The sequence below is a fragment of the Hippopotamus amphibius genome, chromosome 3 (genome assembly GCF_030028045.1).
Source record: "Hippopotamus amphibius kiboko isolate mHipAmp2 chromosome 3, mHipAmp2.hap2, whole genome shotgun sequence".
Classification (NCBI taxonomy): Eukaryota; Metazoa; Chordata; class Mammalia; order Artiodactyla; family Hippopotamidae; genus Hippopotamus; species Hippopotamus amphibius.
In genome coordinates this window covers 169,087,218-169,110,148 of record NC_080188.1, presented here as the reverse complement: position 1 = coordinate 169,110,148, position 22,931 = coordinate 169,087,218, and the positions used below count along the sequence as shown (strand labels likewise).

The 22,931-nt window shown below is 44.4% G+C and overlaps 1 protein-coding gene across 1 annotated transcript in view; it reads left to right on the top strand.

The window, feature by feature from the left end:
• Window positions 1-22,931, top strand: part of LOC130848844 (voltage-dependent R-type calcium channel subunit alpha-1E-like) — a 129,523-nt gene that overhangs the window by 56,239 nt on the left and 50,353 nt on the right. Inside the window, exons 3-5 of the mRNA XM_057727214.1 lie at window positions 6,023-6,126; window positions 7,209-7,361; window positions 8,512-8,693. Of these exons, the coding sequence (XP_057583197.1) occupies window positions 6,023-6,126; window positions 7,209-7,361; window positions 8,512-8,693 (439 nt within the window). The remainder of the gene's footprint in view (window positions 1-6,022; window positions 6,127-7,208; window positions 7,362-8,511; window positions 8,694-22,931) is intronic.

Genomic DNA, 22,931 nt, shown 5'->3' with positions numbered 1-22,931 from the left:
TTTGCTTAAGAAAGCTAACATTACTTTCTGTTGCTTACAACCAGGAACCCTACATGGTAAATCAGCACTGTGTAAAGAACTTTACAAGCAACCTCTTTTAAACATCTTTTTAACAGGAAGGCACTGTCCCCATTTTACAGATAAGAAAACTGCAACTCAGAGAGTCAATTACATAAGGCCAGACAGCTAGTGTGAGTGATGGAACTGGTATTTGAAACCAGCCAGTACGACAGGAGAGCATATGCTCAACTACTTTCTCAGAATCCTAGTTCAGGTCTCTTTTGATTGTGGACCTTTTCCAAGGACAGGCAGGATTTCATCTGGGCCCTGAAGTCTGGATCATATTATTGAGGCAGGGGAGAGATAGCATAAGAAGGGCATTCTAGGCAAGAGGGAGACTGGAGAGTAAAAGGTGAATCTGTGAGATGCAGTGGTGCAGGGGCCCCCAACCCTTGGGCCATGGACCGGTACCAGTCCGCGGCCTGTTAGGAACCGGGCTGAACAGCAGGAGGTAAGTGGCAGGCGAGCTGGCGGAGCTTCATCTGCTGCTCCCCATCACTCACATTACTGCCTGCACCATTCCCGCAACCGCCCCCCCGCCACCGCCCCGCCTCATCCATGGAAAAGTGGTCTTGCATGAAACTGGTCCCTGGTGCCAAAAAGGTTGGGGACCGCTGCAGTAGAGGTTGGATATGACGGACCTTGGTGGTAAAATAGTAAAAGAGATGAAGGAGCCAACCCCCTAGGGAACACTTTTAAGTGAACACAGGAGCTCATTTCTGATGACTACCCAGAGAAATGATATCCTGACTCAACTCTGGGTTGGAATCCACCTTGAATTAGGTGTCTTCCTGCCTCCTCTTGGTTTCCCCTTAATATGGGCTGGATAAATACCTAACACCTTTTGTTACTGTTAATCAGTCTTTTTGCACGGATATGAACAACTTAATTTTCAAATGCTAAAGAGGTTCTCCTTTAGGATTTATATGGTCAGAGACACACAAACAGGAGATTTCTGGAGCTCAGGAGGGAATTCTGGGCCTGATGCTAACAGTCCTGGTCTTGTGTCTCTTCTCAGAAGAGAACTGGGACATTTGTTTAGGGCTGGGGCAGTGACTGAGAAGGAGGCTCTTGACTTGGTCATTTCAGGTCACCGCTGCAGTAGAGTTGCCACATATACAAGATGCCTACCTCAGTTTGAATTTCAAAGAAGCAACTAATCATTTTTAGCGTAATATGTATACAGTGCTTCTGGGTACTTTCAGCCCTGGGAGTGTATAGTGAAATACACGTGTGCAAAGAGACTGTTAGACCTGGATTGACAAGGAGGCTACGACAGAACCCCAAGGACAAAAGGAATGCAGGGTTGAAGAACTCTGTGGGTGACGACTTGGAAAGAGACGTTTGGTTGGAGTCGTGTGGAGCACGACTCCCATCATCTGCTGTGCTGTGCCACCGTGTGATGGTCACGCCACATCCTCAGAATCCTGTCGGCCTCCATTCTCTTCTTACCTGCTGACACCTACAAGCAAAAATGTTCGAGGTAGGGCTGAGTCCTGCCACCCATCAGGAAACAGTCTTTGCACATTCACAGTGTGTAGAACACAGTCTCTGTGCTGGTGCTGGTCAGAGGTTTGTTTGCTGCCCGGCTGTCCTCTGTTTGGGGGATAAAGTAGTAATTAAGCCTCCCTCTGTGTCCAGAGCTCTTCACCAGGCTCTGTGCTCTTGATGATGAAAGGAGTGGAGAACACAGCCTCCGCCCCTTAAGAGCGCGCGCGTATGCCTCTTGGGACAGCAAAGAGCTTAGCTTTTGTTAACTCAGAACTGGACTCCTCCTCAGTGGCCTCTCTCTGACCTTGTGGCGCACGTGGTCCTTCCTGTGTGTGTATGTAGATACTGTGGCCATCACCACCAGGGCGCAGGGAGCCTCACACCCTGCTGGTCCTGAGAGTGCTGCTGGCCAGTCTGTGGGAGTTAGCGGTTTGTGGCCTTGGGATGAAGGAAGGCAAGTTCCCTGACTGGTTTGGGGACCAAACTCTGTGACCTCGCTATGTTTAGCCACGCACTGGACTGAGGAACAGTGGAGCTGCCTGGGGCCGAGACGATGCTGCCCGGCATCATGGCAGAGAGGGAAATGATTGGTTTTGATCTCACAGGAGAACTAACTTGAATGCCTGTTCTTGCCGTCTGTAAGCAATTTAATTTGGTTCTGAGCCTCCGTTGCCTCCCCTGTGAAATGGAATTGATAGTAATATCAGGCTATTTTGGAGGACTTAGCAAGATAACATACTGGAAAATGCTAGCAGATAGTGAGCTCTGTATCTGTCGCTGCAGTGTTTCTCATTCTCATAGCACTTTGTGAACACCTCTGTTACGGCAGTCTTCATGGTAAATTATAATCATTTCATTTCTGTGTCTGTCTCCTTCTGCTAGGCTGAGGTCCAGGGCCTTTTCCTACAGTTCACTTTCCCGGAGCCTCTTGGGCAGGCCTGTTCCGGCCGAGGCTCAGAGCTGCGCTGAGCTGGGGACTCTTCAGTACTTGGGTTTTGCTAGGATGCAAGTCTTTGAATTTTGAGTTTTCTTCCTTCTCTCCTTCCCTCTCTAACTTTCCCACTGAGGGCTGAGCAGACCCTGTCCTGTGGGATCTGTTTGAGAGCAGGAATCTTAACAGCACATCGGAAGATCCTCATTAGACCCTAAAATGCTCGGGGAGAGATTTCCAATGCAGTCCCATATGCTCACTCAGGTTTGGGTAGCAAACCAGTCATGCTATCCTGACCTTTTCATGGATAAGTTCTAAGGTTTCTTTCTTTCTTTTTTTTTTTTAAGATCTTTTATTGAGATATAATTGGCATACAATAAACTGCATATATTTATTTTTATTTTATTAAGAACTTTTATTGAGATATAATTGACCTACAATAAACTGCATATATTTAAAGTGTACAATTTGATATTTTTTTCTTAGTAGTAATGTATACGTGGCAATCCCAGCCTCCCAAAGTTCGAGGGTTTCTGCAGTGTGTCTGTCCGTGTGATCTCTGCTTCAGCACATTGGTTACTTTCCTCAGTGCAGTTTGATCCCTCTAGCGTTTATTGAGCACCTTTTGCTTGCCACACCCTGGGCTAGGTGTGGAGCATGTCGAGATGAGAAAGACAGTGTCTTCAGGTGAGGTGTTCTGGATCTCAGAGGGGAAAAAACAGAGACTTCCTCTAGGATGTGGTTAGGGCAGTCATGGTGGTGGGCACAGAATTTTATGGGAGCTCAGAATAGGGCCCTTTTCCTTAATTATCTTTTGGCCTAAGGATCCCATTGCTCCTGTTTCTAACAGGTGGATGGGGCAGCCACACTGTGATTCCTGCCCTCCAGGACCATTTGAATACTAGGAGGCGCCAGTGACCAATGTGCAGCAGCCAGGGGTTCTCTTTCATCAAGAAAATTCTGAGGGCCAAGGGGAGCACAGGGCCACATGCGCCGTGCTGCCTGAAATGTGATGGGGCTTTGGAGGACTGGGGAGAGGTTGGTTCAGCCAAGGGCTACCCTTGGTGAAAAGGGTGTGGACACATCTCATGGCTGGCTATGCGAGGCCCCTGCACCATATTTTCACTTCTCTCTTTGGCATTAGCTTTACTTTTCTTTCATTTCTTATGTCAGCATCCCTGTTTCTCTGACATTTGCTTCTCCACCAGCGTTCATTTCTTTTTATTTCACTTCTTGCTTTCATCTCCATGTTTCCTTTGACTGCTCACTGCCCCGTCCTCTCGTTTTCCTTTCCCTCTACCACTTTCTCTTTCTCTCTACACTGTGCCTTCTTACCTTTTAATGTCATCCTTGGCCTCCTACCCCCGTGTCCTGAAATGTACCTTGTTCATCTCAGGGCTGGGGAGGAGATTTTCATTTCCTACAGCCCTTCTTATGATATGAAAGAAAATCTCGTGTGTATCTGGGTATCCTAGGAAACAGCACTCTGGTTTCTGAATGGGGCAGATTATATCCACTGTGTTTGTGAGACAGCGAACCAGAGGGAAAGCAGCCTGCACGCCTGTGCACCTCTGCAGACCAAGAGTACAGTGCTCCTTCCTCTGTTGGCAGAATCAGGGAAGCAGCGACTGCATTTTTCTGGGGTTCTGCTTCTCTCTTGCTATCCCTATCCTTGAAGCATCTCTTTCTCTCTCTCTTCTTTCTTTCTTTTTCTATCTCTGCCCTGTTTTCAGTCCTATTTTCCCTTGTTTCTCTCTTAAGTTTTTCCCTACTTACTAGAAATGACATCACTCCCCTCCCGAATGTCTCTCTTTGGCCTTGGAAGATAGCGTCGGAAGCAGTATCAGAGACTCTCGTCTCCTAAAGTCCCTCCTTTTCGGGTGAGAGGATGGAAGTTTGGGTTGGGAGAGACGGAGGAAACTTGGGAAGCTTGCCTAGCTCCTGAGGTGCTTTATGAGACTAAGCTTTCTTTCTGGTTCTTATTTTGAGGTTGGATCAACACAGAATTATAGAATCTTAAAGTTGAAAGAAATCTCTCTTTAAATATAAATAACCTTCAACCCAGTGTTGGAACCCTCTCTCCTTCCTAAAAGAGAGTTCTTTTGTCCTTGAATAGTCCTAATGTCGGGAAGTCACTACCACGTGAAGCAGCCCCCTTGGCTGTTGGCCAGCACTGCTTGTAGCGACGTTACTGCTCTTGCTTATAATCCGGATCTGTGTAATTTGTGCCTGTTGATCTCATATCTGCTTTCTAGAGATAATACAGCATAAACCTTTCCTTCACGTATTAAAGGGACTTCAAGTTATCTTCTGCAGTCCTTGAAATATTCCGGAGAGATTCCACCAAAAATAATTAAATGAAATAAACCATTCTTGCCACCCTTTGACTATATAGAATACCCAGTTTTCTGAATGACTCATTCCCCCATAGTTCCATATAGCTGAAATTGTCCTGGAAGTTGTAAGGAAGAAAAAGAACTATCCTACAGAAAGAAGACTAAAATTAGACAAAGTTGTAAAAGCTGTATCATTAACATTTGTGTTAGATATAGTGTCTGTTTTGCACATGATAGTGTATGGAACACTCATAATACTCAATCCCATGTCATTTTATTTTTGTAACTAGGCCATGGTACTCCCCCAGTTTGTAGATGAGGGTAGTGAGGCTCGTAGAGGTTGGCTAGCCTCAAGGCACCCAGTTTGCAAGTGTGTGAGTCAGGACTGAAACCCAGTTCTTCTCTTAGTCTTCTGCTGTGTCTGTCAAAAATACTCTGTCTCTCCAAAGTACCTGCAGTGTTATAGGATTATATGAAATAAATTCTCCTCAAGACAAGGTACTTGGTGTACACAGTCTAATAGGATTGTTATGGATTTTTGTTCTCTGTGTGTGTGTGTGTGTGTGTGTGTTTCTGGTTGTGGCTGTGGAAGTAGAAAAGTGGAGACAAAGAAACCAAATCCAGGTCACACAGAGATTTGGGGCAATTATAAAAATCTTGTATGGGGACCAGTGACATTATTCTCTAAATATAAACATCAGTGTGATTTTGTTTGGTAAAAATTCTAAGTGTCAGGGTAGGGAAGAGTGAGTTACTTCTTTACTGAAGTTAGCCCAGAGAAACTTCCTGAAGGGCTTAGGAGACAGGGGAATCTAAGAAAATTTTAAAATAAAAAATGTGAGGACTTTGTTAGGTTGGAAAGAGGGGAAGGAAATTGGCAGGGGGCAGAGAGGAGGTTAGGGGATGTGGTTTCAGGGCAGGAATGAGACAGATGCTGGGGACCTTGTGTTTTACTAATGATTTGGAACTAGAATTCCAATGTGATGATCAGTTTTTCTCCTTTGCAAAGTGAAACCCAGATGCAGCTAAATTTAATTCCACTCGGAATCACTGGTGATTCACCCAAGCTCAGGTGCGCCCACACGCAGCTGGCATCAGCTCTGTGTGCTTTCCAGGTTGATCCTTCTTTAACCCAGCTTCCCCATGGAACACGGGGAGAAAGCCAGACTGTGGTAACCTTGACCCTCTGTGTCTCCATCTGCAGCATCCTGGCCACTGCAGGAACCCACTTCAACACACATGTGGACCTGAGGACCCTCCGGGCTGTGCGTGTCCTAAGGCCCCTGAAGCTCGTGTCAGGGATACCTAGTGAGCACCTGTCTTTCTTCTTTCTCCTCTGCTAATAGCTTTACTGATGTGTCCTCAGCCAGATCCAGGGTTTAAGAGAATTGGGGATAAACCAGAAATAATTTCTCGTGAGAGAAAGCCCTCGCAGTAATAGAGGACCTGTAGCAGTCTGGCATCACCTTCCATTTTAAAATTTAGCAGATTTTTTTTTTTCACATTTAAAAGATAATGAAAGATCTTTACAGAAAATTTGGAAAGTAAAGGAAACAATACAAAATGGAAATGAAGAGCACCCATTATCCTATTATTCAGAAGTAACTTTTGTTAACATTTTAGCATATTTTTTCATTCATGTTTTCTGGTGCATTTTAATATAATTGGGATCATACTGTAGTTTTGGTTTTGGATCCTATCATAAGCATTTGATTTCCCTGACACTAAAAATCCTTCAAAAATATGACTTTAAAATCTGCGTTATAGTCTGTCTTACACAGTTCATGACTTGGGTAGTCATTTCTACGTTGCTATTCATTTAGGTTATTTCCAGTTTTTTTCCCCCATAACTAGAAATAGTGCTGCAACAAACATATTTTACTTAAATATTATTCAAATCTCGGATAATTTTCTTAGGCTAGAATCCTAGAAGTACAATTTCTGGACCAAAGGATATGGTATTTCATGCATAGAGGTTGTACTAATTGTGCTTCCCCAGCAGTGAATGGGAGACCTGGGTCTGAGGTAGAGCTGTGGGGAAGATGAACTTTGTCCTTGTTCTTCCAGACTTAGAGCCTAGCAGGGCTGGGCCTAATTCCCTTTGGGGGAGTCCAGAAGACAGCATGGGTGGAATAAATAAGGGAAGGGTAGCCGTCATGTAAATGATCAGGGAAGGGTGAGGAGGAGGGAGGGGTTGATCCCTAGGGTGAGGGGTGATGGCAGTCTTCGGCTTGCGTATCCCTTTGTGAGTTGCTTTATCACCTCAGGACCGATGGTTCTTTTCCCTCAAAGACCTGCCCCTCTTCTGCTAGGGGGCGGTGAACTCCGCCTGCCGTATCAGGTGGTGCTAAGTGAGGGCTCTACTTACCCTTCTCTTTCTCTCCGTCTAGGCCTGCAGATTGTGTTGAAGTCCATCATGAAGGCCATGGTGCCTCTTCTGCAGATTGGCCTTCTGCTCTTCTTTGCCATCCTGATGTTCGCTATCATTGGCTTGGAGTTCTACAGTGGGAAGCTGCACCGGGCATGCTTCATGAACAGTTCAGGTCGGGTCACTCTTTTCTGACTTCTGCTTCTTCCCTTCCTCTCTCCTCTGGTCACTGGGGTAATGTCAAGGCATTCGGAGGCTGGTTGGAAAAGTATGTCCTATCCCAACCCTAGAATTAGAATCAGAGACTTCCTAGGCAGCAGCTTTATGAGGTACAACCAGCCTAAAGATCCCTATTGTGCGCTGATACTGCAAAGCAAATAAGCTCTTAGGTGTATAGTTTATTTCAGTAGGTCTCAGCTGCTGCATCCCTTGGTAGAAGGCTATCAGAACGCATGTCAAAAACCTTCTGCCTGAAAAATTATCCTTTGTACAATGGCCTCCTTGGCCCACAGCCAGGGAGACCCAGGGCTCTGGAGTCAGACCTGGGACCCTCCGGGTCTTGGAGACATTTTCCCTCCATGCTCCAGCTCATGACCTTCGCCCTCTCTGCTGTGACCTACACGTAGTGTGGAAGAACTGAGGGACCTCTGAGCGTGGCTTGGCAGGGGTGCTTGGGAAATTAGTAGGGACACAAATCCTGCATCCTTCTCTCTCTGGATTATATTTGTTCTTTTCAAGTTGAGTAGAATGCTTTAGGAGGAAAGGGGCGGGGGGAGGTTGAAGGAGCCCAATGAGGTACCATGTTTTTATGAAAGGAATCTTCAAAGGACACTTCCTACATTGAATTTTTATTTTTTATTTTTGTCTTATTCAAGACCAGGAATTTACACCATAAAAGGAAAGAGTTAAGACCTGTGGAAGGCACTATAGTTTTTAATTGTCCCTAAGAAACCCAGAAAGAACTCAGGATCTGAAGTTAGAAAATCAGTGAGATTCTGCCTTCAGCTCAGATCTTTCTGTGTGACCCAGTCCTGAAAATTCCTATGAGACTCAGAAAAAGGTAGAAGATGTGACCTGCGCAAAGAGGGAGTGGGGGAGGCATGTGGAGGAGGCTTCATTTTCAGAGGAGATTGGGAAACATTGGGTCTAACACATAGTATGTGAGCTGTAAGGTGTAGAGATGCCAGAGAGGGGTAGGAGCTGGAGACAAAGAAGGACAAACCTTTCTGGGCAATAGAATCGCATGCTTGTGGCCTCCTGGGATCATTTCCAGCTTACACTAAGCATCATGTGGTTGATTCTGCACCCTCCAAATGTGTCCACAGGTATTCTAGAAGGATTTGACCCCCCTCACCCATGTGGCGTGCAGGGCTGCCCAGCTGGTTATGAATGCCGGGACTGGATCGGCCCCAATGATGGGATCACCCAGTTTGATAACATCCTTTTTGCTGTGCTGACTGTCTTCCAGTGCATCACCATGGAAGGGTGGACCACCGTGCTGTACAATGTGAGTAGAGCTGGCGAGGGGCCGGAGCGGGAGGGAAGGATTGTGGAGTGGGGCTTCTGGCATGGTTTGGGCTGGTTAGTCTGGGAAGAAGGAAGGCTGGGGGGTGTGTGTGGACTCAACCATGGTAAGGCTTAGCAGTTTATTTGCCTCTGTTTTTTGGCCTCTTGCTAAGTAGACAGCTTCTTAATCTAGTTATGAAATTACATGTCATATTTGATGGGTGAACAATGCTAGTTAAATGAGATCAGCTTAGCCATTCTAGAGTATGTTCTGCTCCTGGTTCCATGTGGGGGTAGGATTCCGTGAGGGGTTCCAAGAGGTATAGATTTCTTGGTTGCTGTCTTCAAAGAGTTTACCATTGGTCTGGTAAGGTATTCCAGTGGTTCTCAACCCTGGCCACACACTAGAATCAGCTGGGAGGGAGCTTGGGCTCTACTCCAGACAAATTAAGTAGGGATCGTTAGGGGTAGAGACCTGTCACTGACTTTTTTAAAGCCTCCTAACTGATTCTAGTATGTAGTCACTCTCAAGAACCACTGCATTACATGCACGTAAGAAATATGCTTAATTGTAAGACTCTCTAGGGATGATTGTTAAAAATTCTGATTCACAGGCCCTTTCTCTGGAGATTTTGATTTCGTGTGGCTTTGAATACTTGGAGAGCTGAGCTATATTTTTACCACGTGCCCCTGGTGATTCATGTGATCAGGCATTTTGGAAGGCTCTGAGTTGGTGCACAAGACAAGGCTGTCTAACTGTCTGTCCGTGATGTTAGGGGATCCCTGCATGGGAACAGAAGTTATACAGGGTGACCACTGAAGTGTCTTTCACCTCCTAGAGTCTGATCTTAACATGTTATGAAAGGTATGGTACAGAGTCTAAGTTCTAAAATGAAAGGGTGGGGAGGTGTGTGGTTTGATGCATAAGGAGGCCTCTTGGGGGAAGCAATTTGGACAGGCCATCTTTGTTAAACAGGTGCTTATAAAGGTCTGTACCTGCCTGTGCATCCAGCCGGCCCACCCCAAGGCAGATACCTTTGGTACCATTATCTCTCTTACTTGCCCTCCCACAGCCTGCCTTTACCCTAAGGTGCCCTCAATTTCCTTCTAACCTGATTCTGTCTGTATAAATGTAATGGGTGGGACATGGGTGGCTTACAAAAAGCCCCCTTTAGGAGGGAAAGGAAATGCTGTCTCAGGAGAGACTCAACCAGATTGTCCTGACAGAAGAGCCAGGGTCTGCATAACGCCCATATAAGTAGGTACCTAGTAAATGTCTGTCACTAACCTGGACCCATTCCCAACCCCCTTGAGCAAGGCAGGTGGAGCTTTGCAGAAAAGAGCCACAGGCTGTTGTGCCGAAGCTCTACAGGGCAGTGAAGAAGTCCCAAGGACCAGTGTACACTCAGCAAGCCCAGGGATTATGTATGACCTAGAAAAACCTTGAGGACACTCTGGGTTTCTCACCAGTTGTGGGGGTGGCAGGAAGGAGGGAAGAGAGGCAAGGTTGATGTGTCCAGTCGCTTCTCATTTGAGCTGTGAAGGTTGTCTTGAAGCCATGTCACTCAGATTAACCAGGCACCTCTGGAAATGACAGCACTAGCCCCACAGTGGCTGGTGTCATTCGTGGGGCTTTGGGAGTGATGTATTTCAATTATATGTGTAGACTCACCTAAGTGATGTGATAAATGCATTGAAAGCCTGAAGGGAGAAGTGTTGCATTTGAAGACAAAGGCGAGATCTATTGGTCCTCCGGTGCCAAGGCTCAGAAGGTACTGAAATAAGCAGGAATCACTCATCAATTGCATTAGTTCCTTTGTTCATTCATTCATTCATTCATTCATTCCTTCTTCCAACATATGTTAGTGAGCACCTATGATGTGTCAAGCACTGTGCTAGGCACTGGGGAAACAGAGGGAAAAATAAATGTGCCATGACCCCTACTCTTCTGGTGCTCTCGTCAAACTCCAGTCTCTCTCTGGCTGTCTTTCCAACATAGGTATGGAGGTCACACAGAGACAGCGAACTTGCTCTCCTCTCTAGATTTGCTCTACAGAGGAAGCAAGGAGAAGAGGCCAAGCTGCAAATCCTCTAAAACCTTCCATTACATGGGCTCCCAGGGCCACAGACTCATCGTACCTCTGACAATGACATCAGTCATTGAACTTCAGTTTACTGAAGGCCTCCTGCTACCCCTGGGGCTGAATCCAGGCTTGAGGGAACTCATTGAGCTGTAGGACTGGTTTCCAAAAAGTGGCTGGCCGCTTATGGGCAGAATGAACTCATGCCCACTTTGAGATGACATCACTTTCCAAAGCATTGGATCTAGGGGGAGGGCATGGAGCCAAGAGTCCAAAGGCAGAGATGATGGTCATAGTTAGATGGGTAACTACCCTTTGATTCAGGAGAAGTTGGATGAAAAAGGCATCTAATTTTCAGCCAGTGGAATAAGGACAAGTCTGGCTCCTTAGGAAGAGGAAGAGCCATCACAGGCTGGGCTTCCCTTGAGCAGACACCTGGGGCATGAAGCATGGCCCAGGCGGAGCTCTCGTGCGGGAGTTAGATGTACGTCCTGGAGTTAGGGTTTTCTGCTACTGGAGGAAGGCTCAGAGCTGTGGACTCTTCAGTCTGGTGGGCGTGGGGCTTGCAATATATGGTGGGGTCACATCATACAAGCTTTTGTTAAAGAAACTAACATTCAACCGAGTGACTTTTAAAGATGTTATTGACTTTATGCAACCATTCGCGCATTGGGCAGCATCCCGTCTAGCCACTGGAAAGGAGATCTGAGGAGCTGTGCAAAAATGAAAGACGCTTATAGGCAGAAGGCTGCGGGACCAGGAAGTTTGTAAAAAGTGGATCCGTGTGGCAAGGTCACTTTCCTTTAAGGTGTGGCGGGGTTTTATCAGGGAGATGCTAGTCCAGATGATTCATCTGCTCACTAGTGCTGACCAGGTGATTCCTGATCGACTGATTTAAGAGCTCATTGGTGGGAGAGGCTGACACTAAAGAAGTTTTGGTTGGGTGACATGGCGTTTAGCATAAGTGACTCTGTTTTGGACATGTCTTGTTTTTAACACTTTTAATTTACCCAAATTCAACCATTCAGCTTGGACAAGAAAGAGGATCCAGGATAGGGGGGAAAATAACAATTTAAATAGTACAGGCTCATTTCCTCCTCTCCTGCTTATGCCCATTGAAAGTATGAGATTAGAGATGCCTAGGAGCTTGGCTGAAAAATTGCAGATTCTGAAAGCCCATGCCAGTCAGCAGTACCTGAGTATTTATTTTTCTTCTCCTAATTTTTTTTAAATGTATTTATTCCTCTTATTTTTGGCTGCGTTGGGTCTTTGTTGCTGCGCATGAGCTTTCTCTAGTTGTGGCGAGCAGGGGCTACTCTTTGTCATGGTGCGCGGGCTTCTCATTGTGGTGGCTTCTCTTCTAGAGTGCATGCTTCAGTAGTTGTGGCACTCAGGTTCAGTAGTTGTGGCTAGTGGGGTCTAGAGCACAGGCTCAGTAGTTGTGGTGCACAGGCTTAGTTGCTCCGCGGCATGTGGGATCTTCCCCGGCCAGGGCTCAAATCCATGTCCCCTGCATTGGCAGGCAGATTCTTAACCACTGTGCCACCAGGGAAGCCCTTCTCTTAATTTTATTTTATTTTTTTTTAATTAATTAATTAATTTTTAAAAAGAAGTAATATTATAATCACTTTTTTTTTTTATTTTTATTTTATTTTATTTTTTTGGGGGGTACACCAGGTTCAATCAACTGTTTTTATACACATATCCCCATATTCCCTCCCTTCCTTGATGCCCCCCCCCTCGATTCTCCCCCACCCTCCCTGCCCCAGTCCTCTAAGGCATCTTCCATCCTTGAGTTGGACTCCCTTTGTTATACAACAACTTCCCACTGACTCTTTTACAGTTGGTAGTATATATATGTCTGTACTACTCTCCCACTTCTTCTCAGTTTCCCCTTCACCCCCCGCCCCCTCCCATACCTCGAGTTCTCCAGTCCATTCCCTGTATCTGCTTCCCTGTTCTTGTCACTGAGTTCATCAGTACCATTTTTAGATTCCGTATATGTGAGTTAGCATACAATATTTGTCTTTCTCTTTCTGACTTACTTCACTCTGTATGACAGATTGTAGTTCTATCCACCTCATTACATATAGCTCCATCTCATCCCTTTTTATAGCTGAGTAATATTCCATTGTATATATATGCCACATCTTCTGTATCCATTCATTTGTTGATGGGCATTTAGGTTGCTTCCATGTCCTGGCTATTGTAAATAGTGCTGCAATAAACATTATGGTACAAGTTTCTTTTGGGATTATGGTTTTCTTTGGGTATATGCCCAGTAGTGGGATTACTGGATCATATGGTAGTTCTATTTGTAGTTTTTTAAGGAACCTCCAAATTGTTTTCCATAGTGGCTGTACCAACTTACAGTCCCACCAACAGTGCAGGAGAGTTCCCTTTTCTCCACACCCTCTCCAACATTTGTTGTTTCCAGACTTTGTGATGATGGCCATTCTGATTGGTGTGAGGTGATCCCTCATTGTGGCTTTGACTTGCATTTCTCTGATGATGAGTGATGTTGAGCATCTTTTCATGTGTTTGTTGGCCATCTGTATGTCTTCTTTGGAGAAATGTCTATTTAGGTCTTCTGCCCATTTGTGGATTGGGTTATTTGCTTTTTTGGTATTAAGCTGCATGAGCTGCTTGTATATTTTGGAGGTTAATCCTTTGTCCGTTGTTTCATAGGCAATTATTTTTTCCCATTCTGAGGGTTGCCTTTTAGTCTTGTTTATGGTTTCTTTTGCTGTGCAAAAGCTTTTAAGTTTCATGAGGTCCCATTCGTTTATTCTTGATTTTATTTCCATGATTCTAGGAGGTGGGTCAAAAAGGATGTTGCTTTGATGTATGTCAAAGAGTGTTCTGCCTATGTTTTCCTCTAGGAGTTTGATAGTGTCTGGCCTTATATGTAGGTCTTTAATCCATTTGGAGTTTATTTTTGTGTATGGTGTTAGGAAGTGTTCTAATTTCATTCTTTTACATGTTGCTGTCCAATTTTCCCAGCACCACTTATTGAAGAGGCTGTCTTTTTTCCATTGTATACTCGTGCCTCCTTTGTCAAAGATAAGGTGCCCATATGTGTTTGGGCTTACTTCTGAGTTCTCTATTCTGTTCCATTGATCTTCCTTTCTATTTTTGTGCCAGTACCATACTGTCTTGATCACTATGGCCTTGTAGTATAGTTTGAAGTCAGGAAGCCTGATTCCACCAACTCCATTTTTCCTTCTCAAGATTGCTTTGGCTATTCGGGGTCTTTTGCGTTTCCATACAAATCGTAAGATTTCTTGCTCTAGTTCTGTGAAAAATGCCATTGGTAATCTGATCGGGATTGCATTAAATCTGTAAATTGCTTTGGGTAGTACAGTCATTTTCACGATGTTGATTCTTCCAATCCAGGAACATGGTATATCCCTCCATCTGTTTATGTCATCTTTGATTTCTTTCATCAATGTCTTAAAGTTTTCTGCATACAGATCTTTTGCCTCCTTAGGCAGGTTTATTCCTAGGTATTTTATTCTTTTGGTTGCAATGGTGAATGGGAGAGTTTCCTTAATTTCTCTTTCTGCTCTTCCGTTGTTAGTGTATAGGAATGCAAGAGATTTCTGTGCATTAATTTTGTATCCTGCTACTTTACTAAACTCATCAATTAGTGCTAGCAGTTTTCTGGTAGAGTCTTTAGGGTTTTCTATATATAGTATCATGTCATCTGCAAAGAGTGATAATTTTACTTCTTTTCCAATTTGGATTCCTTTAATTTCTTTTTCTTCTCTGATTGCTGTGGCTAACACTTCCAATACTATGTTGAATAACAGTGGTGAGAGTGGACACCCTTGTCTTGTTCCTGTTCTTAGAGGGAATTCTTCCAGTTTTTCTCCATTGAGAACAATGTTGGCTTTTGGTTTGTCATATATGGCTTTTATGATGTTGAGGCAATTTCCTTCTATGCCCATTTTCTGGAGAGCTTTTATCATAAATGGATGTTGAACTTTGTCAAAAGCTTTTTCTGCATCTATTGAAATGATCATATGGTTTTTATCCTTCAATTTGTTGATATGATGTATCACGTTGATTGATTTGCGTATATTGAAGAATCCTTGCATCCCAGGGATAAACCCCACTTGATCGTGGTGTATGATTTTTTTAATGTGCTGTTGCAGTCTGTTAGCTAGTATTTTGTTGAGGATTTTTGCATCTATATTCATCAGTGATATTGGTCTGTAGTTTTCTTTTTTTGTGACATCTTTGCCTGGTTTTGGTATCAGGGTGATGGTAGCCTCATAGAATGAGTTTGGGAGTGCTCCGCCTTCTGCAATATTTTGGAAGAGTTTGAGGAGGATAGGTGTTAACTCTTCTCGAAATGTTTGATAGAATTCGCCTGTGAATCCATCTGGTCCTGGGCTTTTGTGTGTTGGGAGATTTTTAATCACTGCCTCAATTTCTGTACTTGTGATTGGTCTGTTCATGGTTTCTATTTCTTCCTGGTTCAGTCTTGGAAGATTGTATTTTTCTAAGAATGTATCCATTTCTTCCAGGTTATCCAATTGATTGGCATATAGTTGCTTGTAGTAGTCTCTCATGATGTTTTGTATTTCTGAGGTGTCCGTTGTGACTTCTCCTTTTTCATTTCTAATTCTGTTGATTTGCATCTTCTCCCTTTTTTTCTTGATGAGTCTGGCTAATGGTTTATCAATTTTGTTAATCTTCTCAAAGAACCAGCTTTGAGTTTTATTTATTTTTGCTATGGCTTCCTTCCTTTCTTTTTCATTTATTTCTGCTCTGATCTTTACGATTTCTTTCCTTCTGCTCACTTTGGGGTTTCTTTGTTCTTCTTTCTCTAGTTGTTTGAGGTGTAAGGTTAGGTTGTTTATTCGATCATTTTCTTGTTTCTTAAGGTAGGACTGTATTGCTATAAACTTCCCTCTTAGAACTGCTTTTGCTGCGTCCCATAGGTTTTGGGTTGTTGTGTTTTCGTTGTCATTTGTTTCTAGATACTTTTTGATTTCCTCTTTGATTTCTGTAGTGATTCCTTGGTTGTTTAATAGTGAATTGTTTAGCCTCCATGTGTTTGTATTTTTTGCAGTTTTTTTCCTGTAATTGATATCTAGTCTCATGGCGTTGTGGTCTGAGAAGATGCTTGATATGATTTCAATTTTCTTGAATTTGCTGAGGTTTGATTTGTGACCCAAGATGTGATCTATCCTGGAAAATGTTCCGTGTGCACTTGAGAAGAAAGTGTAGTCTGTCGTTTTTGGATGGAATGTCCTATAAATATCAATTAAGTCGAGATGGTCTAATGTGTCATTTAAAGCTTGTGTGTCTTTATTTATTTTCTGTTTGGATGATCTGTCCATTGATGTAAGTGGGGTGTTCAAGTCTCCCACTATAATTGTGTTACTGTCGATGTCCCCTTTTATAGCTGTTAGCATTTGCCTTATGTATTGAGGTGCTCCTATATTGGGGGCATAGATATTTACCATTGTAATATGTTCTTCTTGGATGGATCCCTTGATCATTATGTAGTGTCCTTCCTTGTCTCTTTTAATAGTCTTTACTTTCAAGTCTAATTTGTCTGATATGAGTATTGCTACTCCAGCTTTCTTTTGACTTCCATTTGCATGGAATATCTTTTTCCATCCCTTCACTTTCAGTCTATATGTATCCCTTGGTCTGAAGTGGGTTTCTTGTAGGCAGCATATAGAAGGGTCTTGTTTTTGTATCCATTCAGCCAGTCTGTGTCTTTTGGTTGGAGCATTTAATCCATTTACATTTAAAGTGATTATTGACATGTGTGTTCCAATTACCATTTTCTTAATTGTTTTGGGTTTGTATTTGTAGGTGTTTTCCTTTTCTTGTGTTTCCTACTTAGAGAAGTTCCTTTAGCACTTGTTGTAAGGCTGGTTTGGTGGTGCTGAATTCTCTTAACTTTTGCTTGTCTGGAAAGCTTTTGATTTCTCCCTCAAATCTGAATGAGATTCTTGCTGGGTAAAGTATTCTTGGCTGTAGGTTTCTCTCTTTCAGGACTTTCAGTATATCCTGCCATTCCCTTCTGGCCTGCAGAGTTTCTGTAGAAAGGTCAGCTGTTATCCTGATGGATTTTCCCTTATATGTTGTTTGTTGCTTTTCTCTTGCTGCTTTTAATATTTTTTCTTTGTGTTGAATTGTCATTAGTTTGATTAATATGTGTCTCGGTGTATTTCCCCGTGGGTTTATTCTGTATGGGACTCTCTGTGCTTCTTGGACTTGGTTCATTATTTCCTTTCCCATGTTGGGGAAGTTTTCCACTAGAACATCTTCAAATATTTTCACAGACCCTTTCTTGTTTTCTTCTTCTTCTGGGATGCCTATAATTCGAATGTTGGTACGTTTAAGGTTATCACTGAGGTCTCTGAGGCTGTCTTCTAGTCTTTTTATTTTTTTATCTTTTTCCTGCTCTGTGGCGTTTATTTCTTCCATTCTATCTTCCAACTCACTTATTCGTTCTTCTGCCTCAGTCATTCTGCTGGTTAGAGCATCTAGAGTATTTTTAATTTCAGTTATTTTGTTATCCATTGCTGTTTGTTTTTCTGAGTTCTTATGAACTGTTTCTTGTACTTTCTCTAATTTGTTATCGAGATTTTGTATCATTTTTACTATCATTACTCTAAATTCTTTTTCAGGCATTTTTCCTATTTCCTCCTCATTTATTTGGTCTTGTGGGTTTTTTTCCTGTTCCTTTGCCTGCATGGTGTTTCTTTGTTTCCTCATGGTTGTCCAAGCTTTTGGGGTTGCTTGTCCTGGTGATAGAGGTGTTTATAGAAGACTGTCCAAGCCTCAGACTAATGTCCAAGTATTGGATTAGACGAATATTCAGTCGGCTATGTCAGGTTCTCCGCAGCCCTTTCCGGTGTCCGAGGCCGTCTGCTGGTGTTCAGCTGGTTCTCTGTGGGAATGACTGTGTCCTTCCGTGCATTCCCAATGCATCTGTGGAGAGGGATGCACTCCACGTCTCTCTACTTCGCCGCCATCTTTTTCTCCCCTATAATCACTTTTTCCCTTCTCTTAATTTTAACCTAAGATTTTGTAAGGACAAAATTTTACATGTATTTTAGAACTGGTTACACACCACTAAATTAACTATGAACAACTAGTCACCTTAGTATCTAAATACACTCATGTATATGTCTGTTTCTATATAGAAAAAAATTACCCACTGTGCCTTTTATTACCACCACTGCTAATAAGATGCAGATATCACTGTGTTGATTTCCCTCTCTAGGACTCATTCCGGGAAGGCCCAATTCACCCAGCTGTTGTATTTCCTCACAAAGACCACAAAAAAAGGGAGTCCCTATTTCCCAGTCCAATTGCCTCCTCTATTCAGTGGTCACAACAAATACGTAAGATTTATTGGCACCAGTTATGCCCGAACCATTAGGAGAACCTCCAGGTTTACACTGTACGCAGAAGCTCTCTCAAACATGTGGACTCGGTTTAGCCTTTTTCTATATAACTTAAATGCTCCCCTGGGGTTGCGTCCCTTTGGTGCTGCACAGACCCTTCCTAAATGCCTCCTGTGACCTTGTGTGGCTCTGCCATTGATTACCTTAACTTTATATGCATGTAGCTTTTCTCGTTAGCATGCATGATTGTAAGGGTGAGGGAGCATTGCTCTCATTGTCAGGGCAACCTGGAGTCCTGCGTGCTGTGCTCAATTTAGTCTCTCCCAGAATTTCAGCTTGGCTTGGTCACACTCCAACTGTATGCTTGGCTTCCCTCCCTCTTGTGGTAGAAAGATGCAAAGCAGTCTGCGGTTCTGCTGGCTGCGTCTTCCTGTTTTGACTGTCTCTCCAAAGGTCTCCTCCACTTGCAGACTTTCTCCTCTTCTTAGTAGGTTCATTCGTTTCATTTCTCCTAATCTGGGTAGCCGTTCCTTCTCCAGGACAATACCTTCTGCCTCAGTGCAGTGCTCTTCACTCCACAAATGTTCCTGTGGCTCCGTTCTTAACTTCTAACCTTCTTCACCTGGGTGAGATGTGGCTCTCAGATCTGGCTTCCTCCTGATTCTGGTCTGATTTCTCTCTTGTCATTCTGGTTGTCTGCTGTTTGTGTTATCAGAACTAATATACAGATTGCAGGGGTTCCCAGTCACTGTCTGCAGTCCTCCAGTCTGTGCTTTTCAAGTCCGGTATTTTTGATCTGTGTTTCTATATTTCATCTGTATTTGTCATCAAGCTCTTTCTCTTCTCGATGTTGAGAACTCATGCAGATGCGGAAATTTCTTGGAGGCGTGCTATTTCTCCGGCTTTGCAGGTATGCCAGCTGTATCTGTTATGACTGCCTCGGCACTCTGTGCTGCTGTGGCAGAGATTTTTATACTTTTTCCTGGCTTTTGGCAAGAAGGGGTAGCCTGTGGTCTCGCCCTGAGAGTCTTCCTGACTCTCAGAAGTCCTTTGGTCCGTGCCAGTGCACATGACTCTTTTAAGTTGCCTTTTCTTGGCTACACATAGTTAACATTTGCTAAATGGTTAACAGCTATTCACTTTTTGCCCCGTTGGCATTTGGCTTATGTGTGTTATGCATAAGCATGTTGAAAGAATAACACCATATTCCAAGGGTTGGTGGAAAACTGCCATCTCCAGCTTCCTGAGGTTTCTCTGATTTTATGGTGTCTACAGAGAACACGTTTGGTGTTGAGTTCCATGCGACTAGGGAATGTGTCTACTCATGTCTGCTTTAGTTTTCATCACCACCTCCTCCACATGCCCGGGGAACAGAACATACTCGAAACTTATTTGACAAATAGGGGGCAGGAACCTACCATCAACTTATGGTGTCAGAGCAATAAGGTAACCCAGCTGACCTAGGATAAGGTATCCAGTTGGTAAAATTTGTAGACTCCTGTAACTGAGTCATGCTCTGGAATAGGTTGTTTTTTCCCCACATCCCTGTCTACACGACCCAGTTCCTGTGTCCTTGCAGGAGTCTGGGACCCTGTAATATGGATGACACCTGGAGTCAGATACCAGTGTCTGTTTTCCTGTGACTTGTCTAATACACAAAGGGATTGATAAGTGGACCCCGGAAGTTAGTCTGCCCCTTTGGCACGAAGGCTGAGAGGTGAAGTAGGTTGGGAGGAAGATGGAGAATTGAGTTTGGGCATGAAGAGTTTGCGATGCTTATTTGATGTGTTGGTGTAAGGAGAGAGTTGGATACATGAGCTCAGGGTAGAAGCCTAGGCTGGAAATGTAAATTTGGGAGTTTTCAGTATATAGATGGTATTTAAGTCCTAAGACTGGATAAACCATCAAGGAAAGGAATATATAACTATAAAGAAGAGGTTCTAGAACTGAGTTCCAGTGTTAAGATGTGGATGAGTTAAGGAGTTAACAGCAAGAAGACTGAAAAGGAGCATGGTATCCTGGAGGCCAAGGGAAGAGAGTGCTTCAGGAAGGAGGACGTAGCGGTGGTCAGCTGAGTCAAATGCTGCCTAGGGATGGGTCAAGTAAGATCAGGGCTAAGACTCATCAGAGGCCAGGAGTGGGGGATGGGAGGGGTGAAAGCCTGATTGGAGAAGGTTTAAGAGAGGATTGGAGACAGCCATACAGACTGTTGTGTTGAGTTTTGTTGAAAGAGAAGCAGAGAAAATGGGGCAGGTAGAAGAAATACCATTTGCTTTCCGATGAATCATTCAAGATAAAAATTATTGCTGTTAGAGAAGGAGAACAGTTGGTGGAGCAGCCTTCTAAAGCAGGTGAGCGGGGGTGGGCTCCTAGCCCATCAGAGCACAGGTGGAGGGCCGGGCTTGGCGCCCAGCTTCATGGTTCACTCATAGTCCTAGGAGGGAGACTGCAGAGGCTGGGACGTGGGTAGAGTGGTGGCGGGAGCTTGTGGAAATTCTCCTGTTGCTTCTATTTTCTCAATGAAATTGGAAGTAAGGTTCTCAGCAGAGGGTGGGAGGAGGGAAAATGCTGGAAGTTTGAGGGAAGGTGGGAATAGTTTTCTGGCAGAGCAAGGGACTCAGTGGCGCGGGGACCCACTCTGGGTTCATGACGCTGGGGTGAAAGTGGGCCCAGTGAATGTGCTGTGCTTTCCTCTCGGCACATGTGGCCTCTGAGGTTCAGGCAAGGAAGTAGGTGGGGAGTAGGCTTTTACCAGAGGGGTTTTGCCTGGTGAGCACAGTAAAACGAGAATCAAGAGAGGACCTTAGCAGAGCAGTGAAATTGGAGTTAGGTAGGGAGGAAAGAGGCGGGAGACAGACGATGGAAAGGGAGTAAATGAATTATAGGCCCTTTTTCAAACGTTACTCTGGAATCTGCTGGACACATTCAGTGTGTGAAATGAGTTGAGAAACCTGTCTCATTGCATAGAGGAAGTAGGAAGTGAGTTTTAAAACCAAATGTTCTGAATTCTAATTTGGTGCTCGAACTGCCCCCCGTGGAGGGAGAGTGAGGGAGGGAGGGAGGGGCATGTGTGTGCCTGTGTGCAGAGTAAAGTTGTGACAGGAAGGTGTGGCACACCTCCCCGGCCCTCCCAGACTTCACTCCTGGACTCCTGGCCCCGCATCAGCCCAATTCACAGGGGTGACTTGGGGAAATTTTGGGGACTGAAACCTGCAAGCCCGCCCACCTTCCTCACTAAGCATTGTATTCTGTAATCTTGTTTTCCTCTTTGGAGTATGTCTTTTTAAAAACACATTTACGTTTGTAGCTTCTGCTGCTGCCTTTGGCAGCCTGTTCTCCATGTGAATCTCTAAATACTGCAGTGCCTTCCTCCTGAGCCCTGCCGGCTGGGCCAGAGCCCGGGGTCCACAGTTTCCAGTCTCTGACTCCCTCCGTGGAAAAAAGCAAAACAAAACTGTGGTTTGCTTTTTTTTCTCCCTCACACACATGTATTCCCATCCGTAGCTGCTTCTACCCTGAAATTATCCCTACTCTTTCATATCCATTTTGATTTCTTAATAATCTGTGAAACCAGAGATGTCATCGCCTTTGGGGTTAATTCCAAATATGCTGTTTGCCTCCTGATCAGGTGCCTGACTTTCACACCACGCACCAGGCCAGTCTCCAGATCTTTTGTCTGTGCAGAGCCATTAGGCTGGCTCAGGGCTCTTCGCCTTTCTTTTAGCCCTCTCTAATACACAGTTTAATTTCTGATCCCTGGCTAGAGGCCTCAGATGCCTGTGTGTCACGCAGCCTTAGGCTATGATCTCTCTGCTCTGAGGCAACCCCAGGCCTTAGGACTAAGGGTCAGAAATTAGCTGGGGGTGGTGCGTTGGTGACTCAATGGCTGTTTCAGGTGCTTTCCACTGGTTCACTCTGGAGGCTAAGTCCTTACGGAATCCCTGCCAGACAGGGATGGCGCAGCGCCAGCCGCTGGCACTACGCAAGTCAAAAGGTCTCTGTTCATTTTTCCCTCAATTTGTCATTCACTAGAAAAGTATTTATTCAGGACTTTCAGTGCCCCTCAGAGTGCGGTTCATCTTAGAATCACCTGGGGGCAATTAATATCATTACAGATTCCTGGGATCTGCCTGGACCTAATGAAGAGGTAGGAGGAAGGAATTTGTGTTTTTAACCTGCTCCCTTGTGATTCTGAGGCCACAGTGAAGAGTGAGAGCGACAGTTCCGTGTGGTTGTGATGGCTGAGCCTGGGGAGGGTGAGGTGGGTTGCAAAGTGGGAGCATACTAAAGAGAAAGCCCTCAGCCTGCCTCGCCCACTGCATGGATTTCCACGAGGGCCTACTTTAATCAGTGTTTATCTCGTATAAAGTGATTGACACACAGTGGGGTCTCAGGACAAGGACCAGGACCACTGGCGTTTCCATCCTCCTGAGGGCGCTTTGCCGGCTGCCTCCCTCCCATACCTGCTGGGTCTCCTCCCTCTCCTGTCCCCAGGCCTCTGCCCTTTGCCCTGAATCAGGGACTTGTCAGCTAAGATTCCTAGGTGGACTTTGGTGGCGTTACAAAATTGTCTCAAATTTTGTTTTCAAAATATCTTTTTTTTGACTTTGTATAATTGAAGTATAGTTGATTTACAATGTTTCAGGTGTACAGCAAAGCCACTCAGTTATATATATACATATTCTTTTTCAGATTCTTTTCCATTATAGGTTATTACAAGATATTGAATACAGTTTCCTGTGCTACCCAGTCGGTCCTTGCTGTTTATCTGTTTTCTGT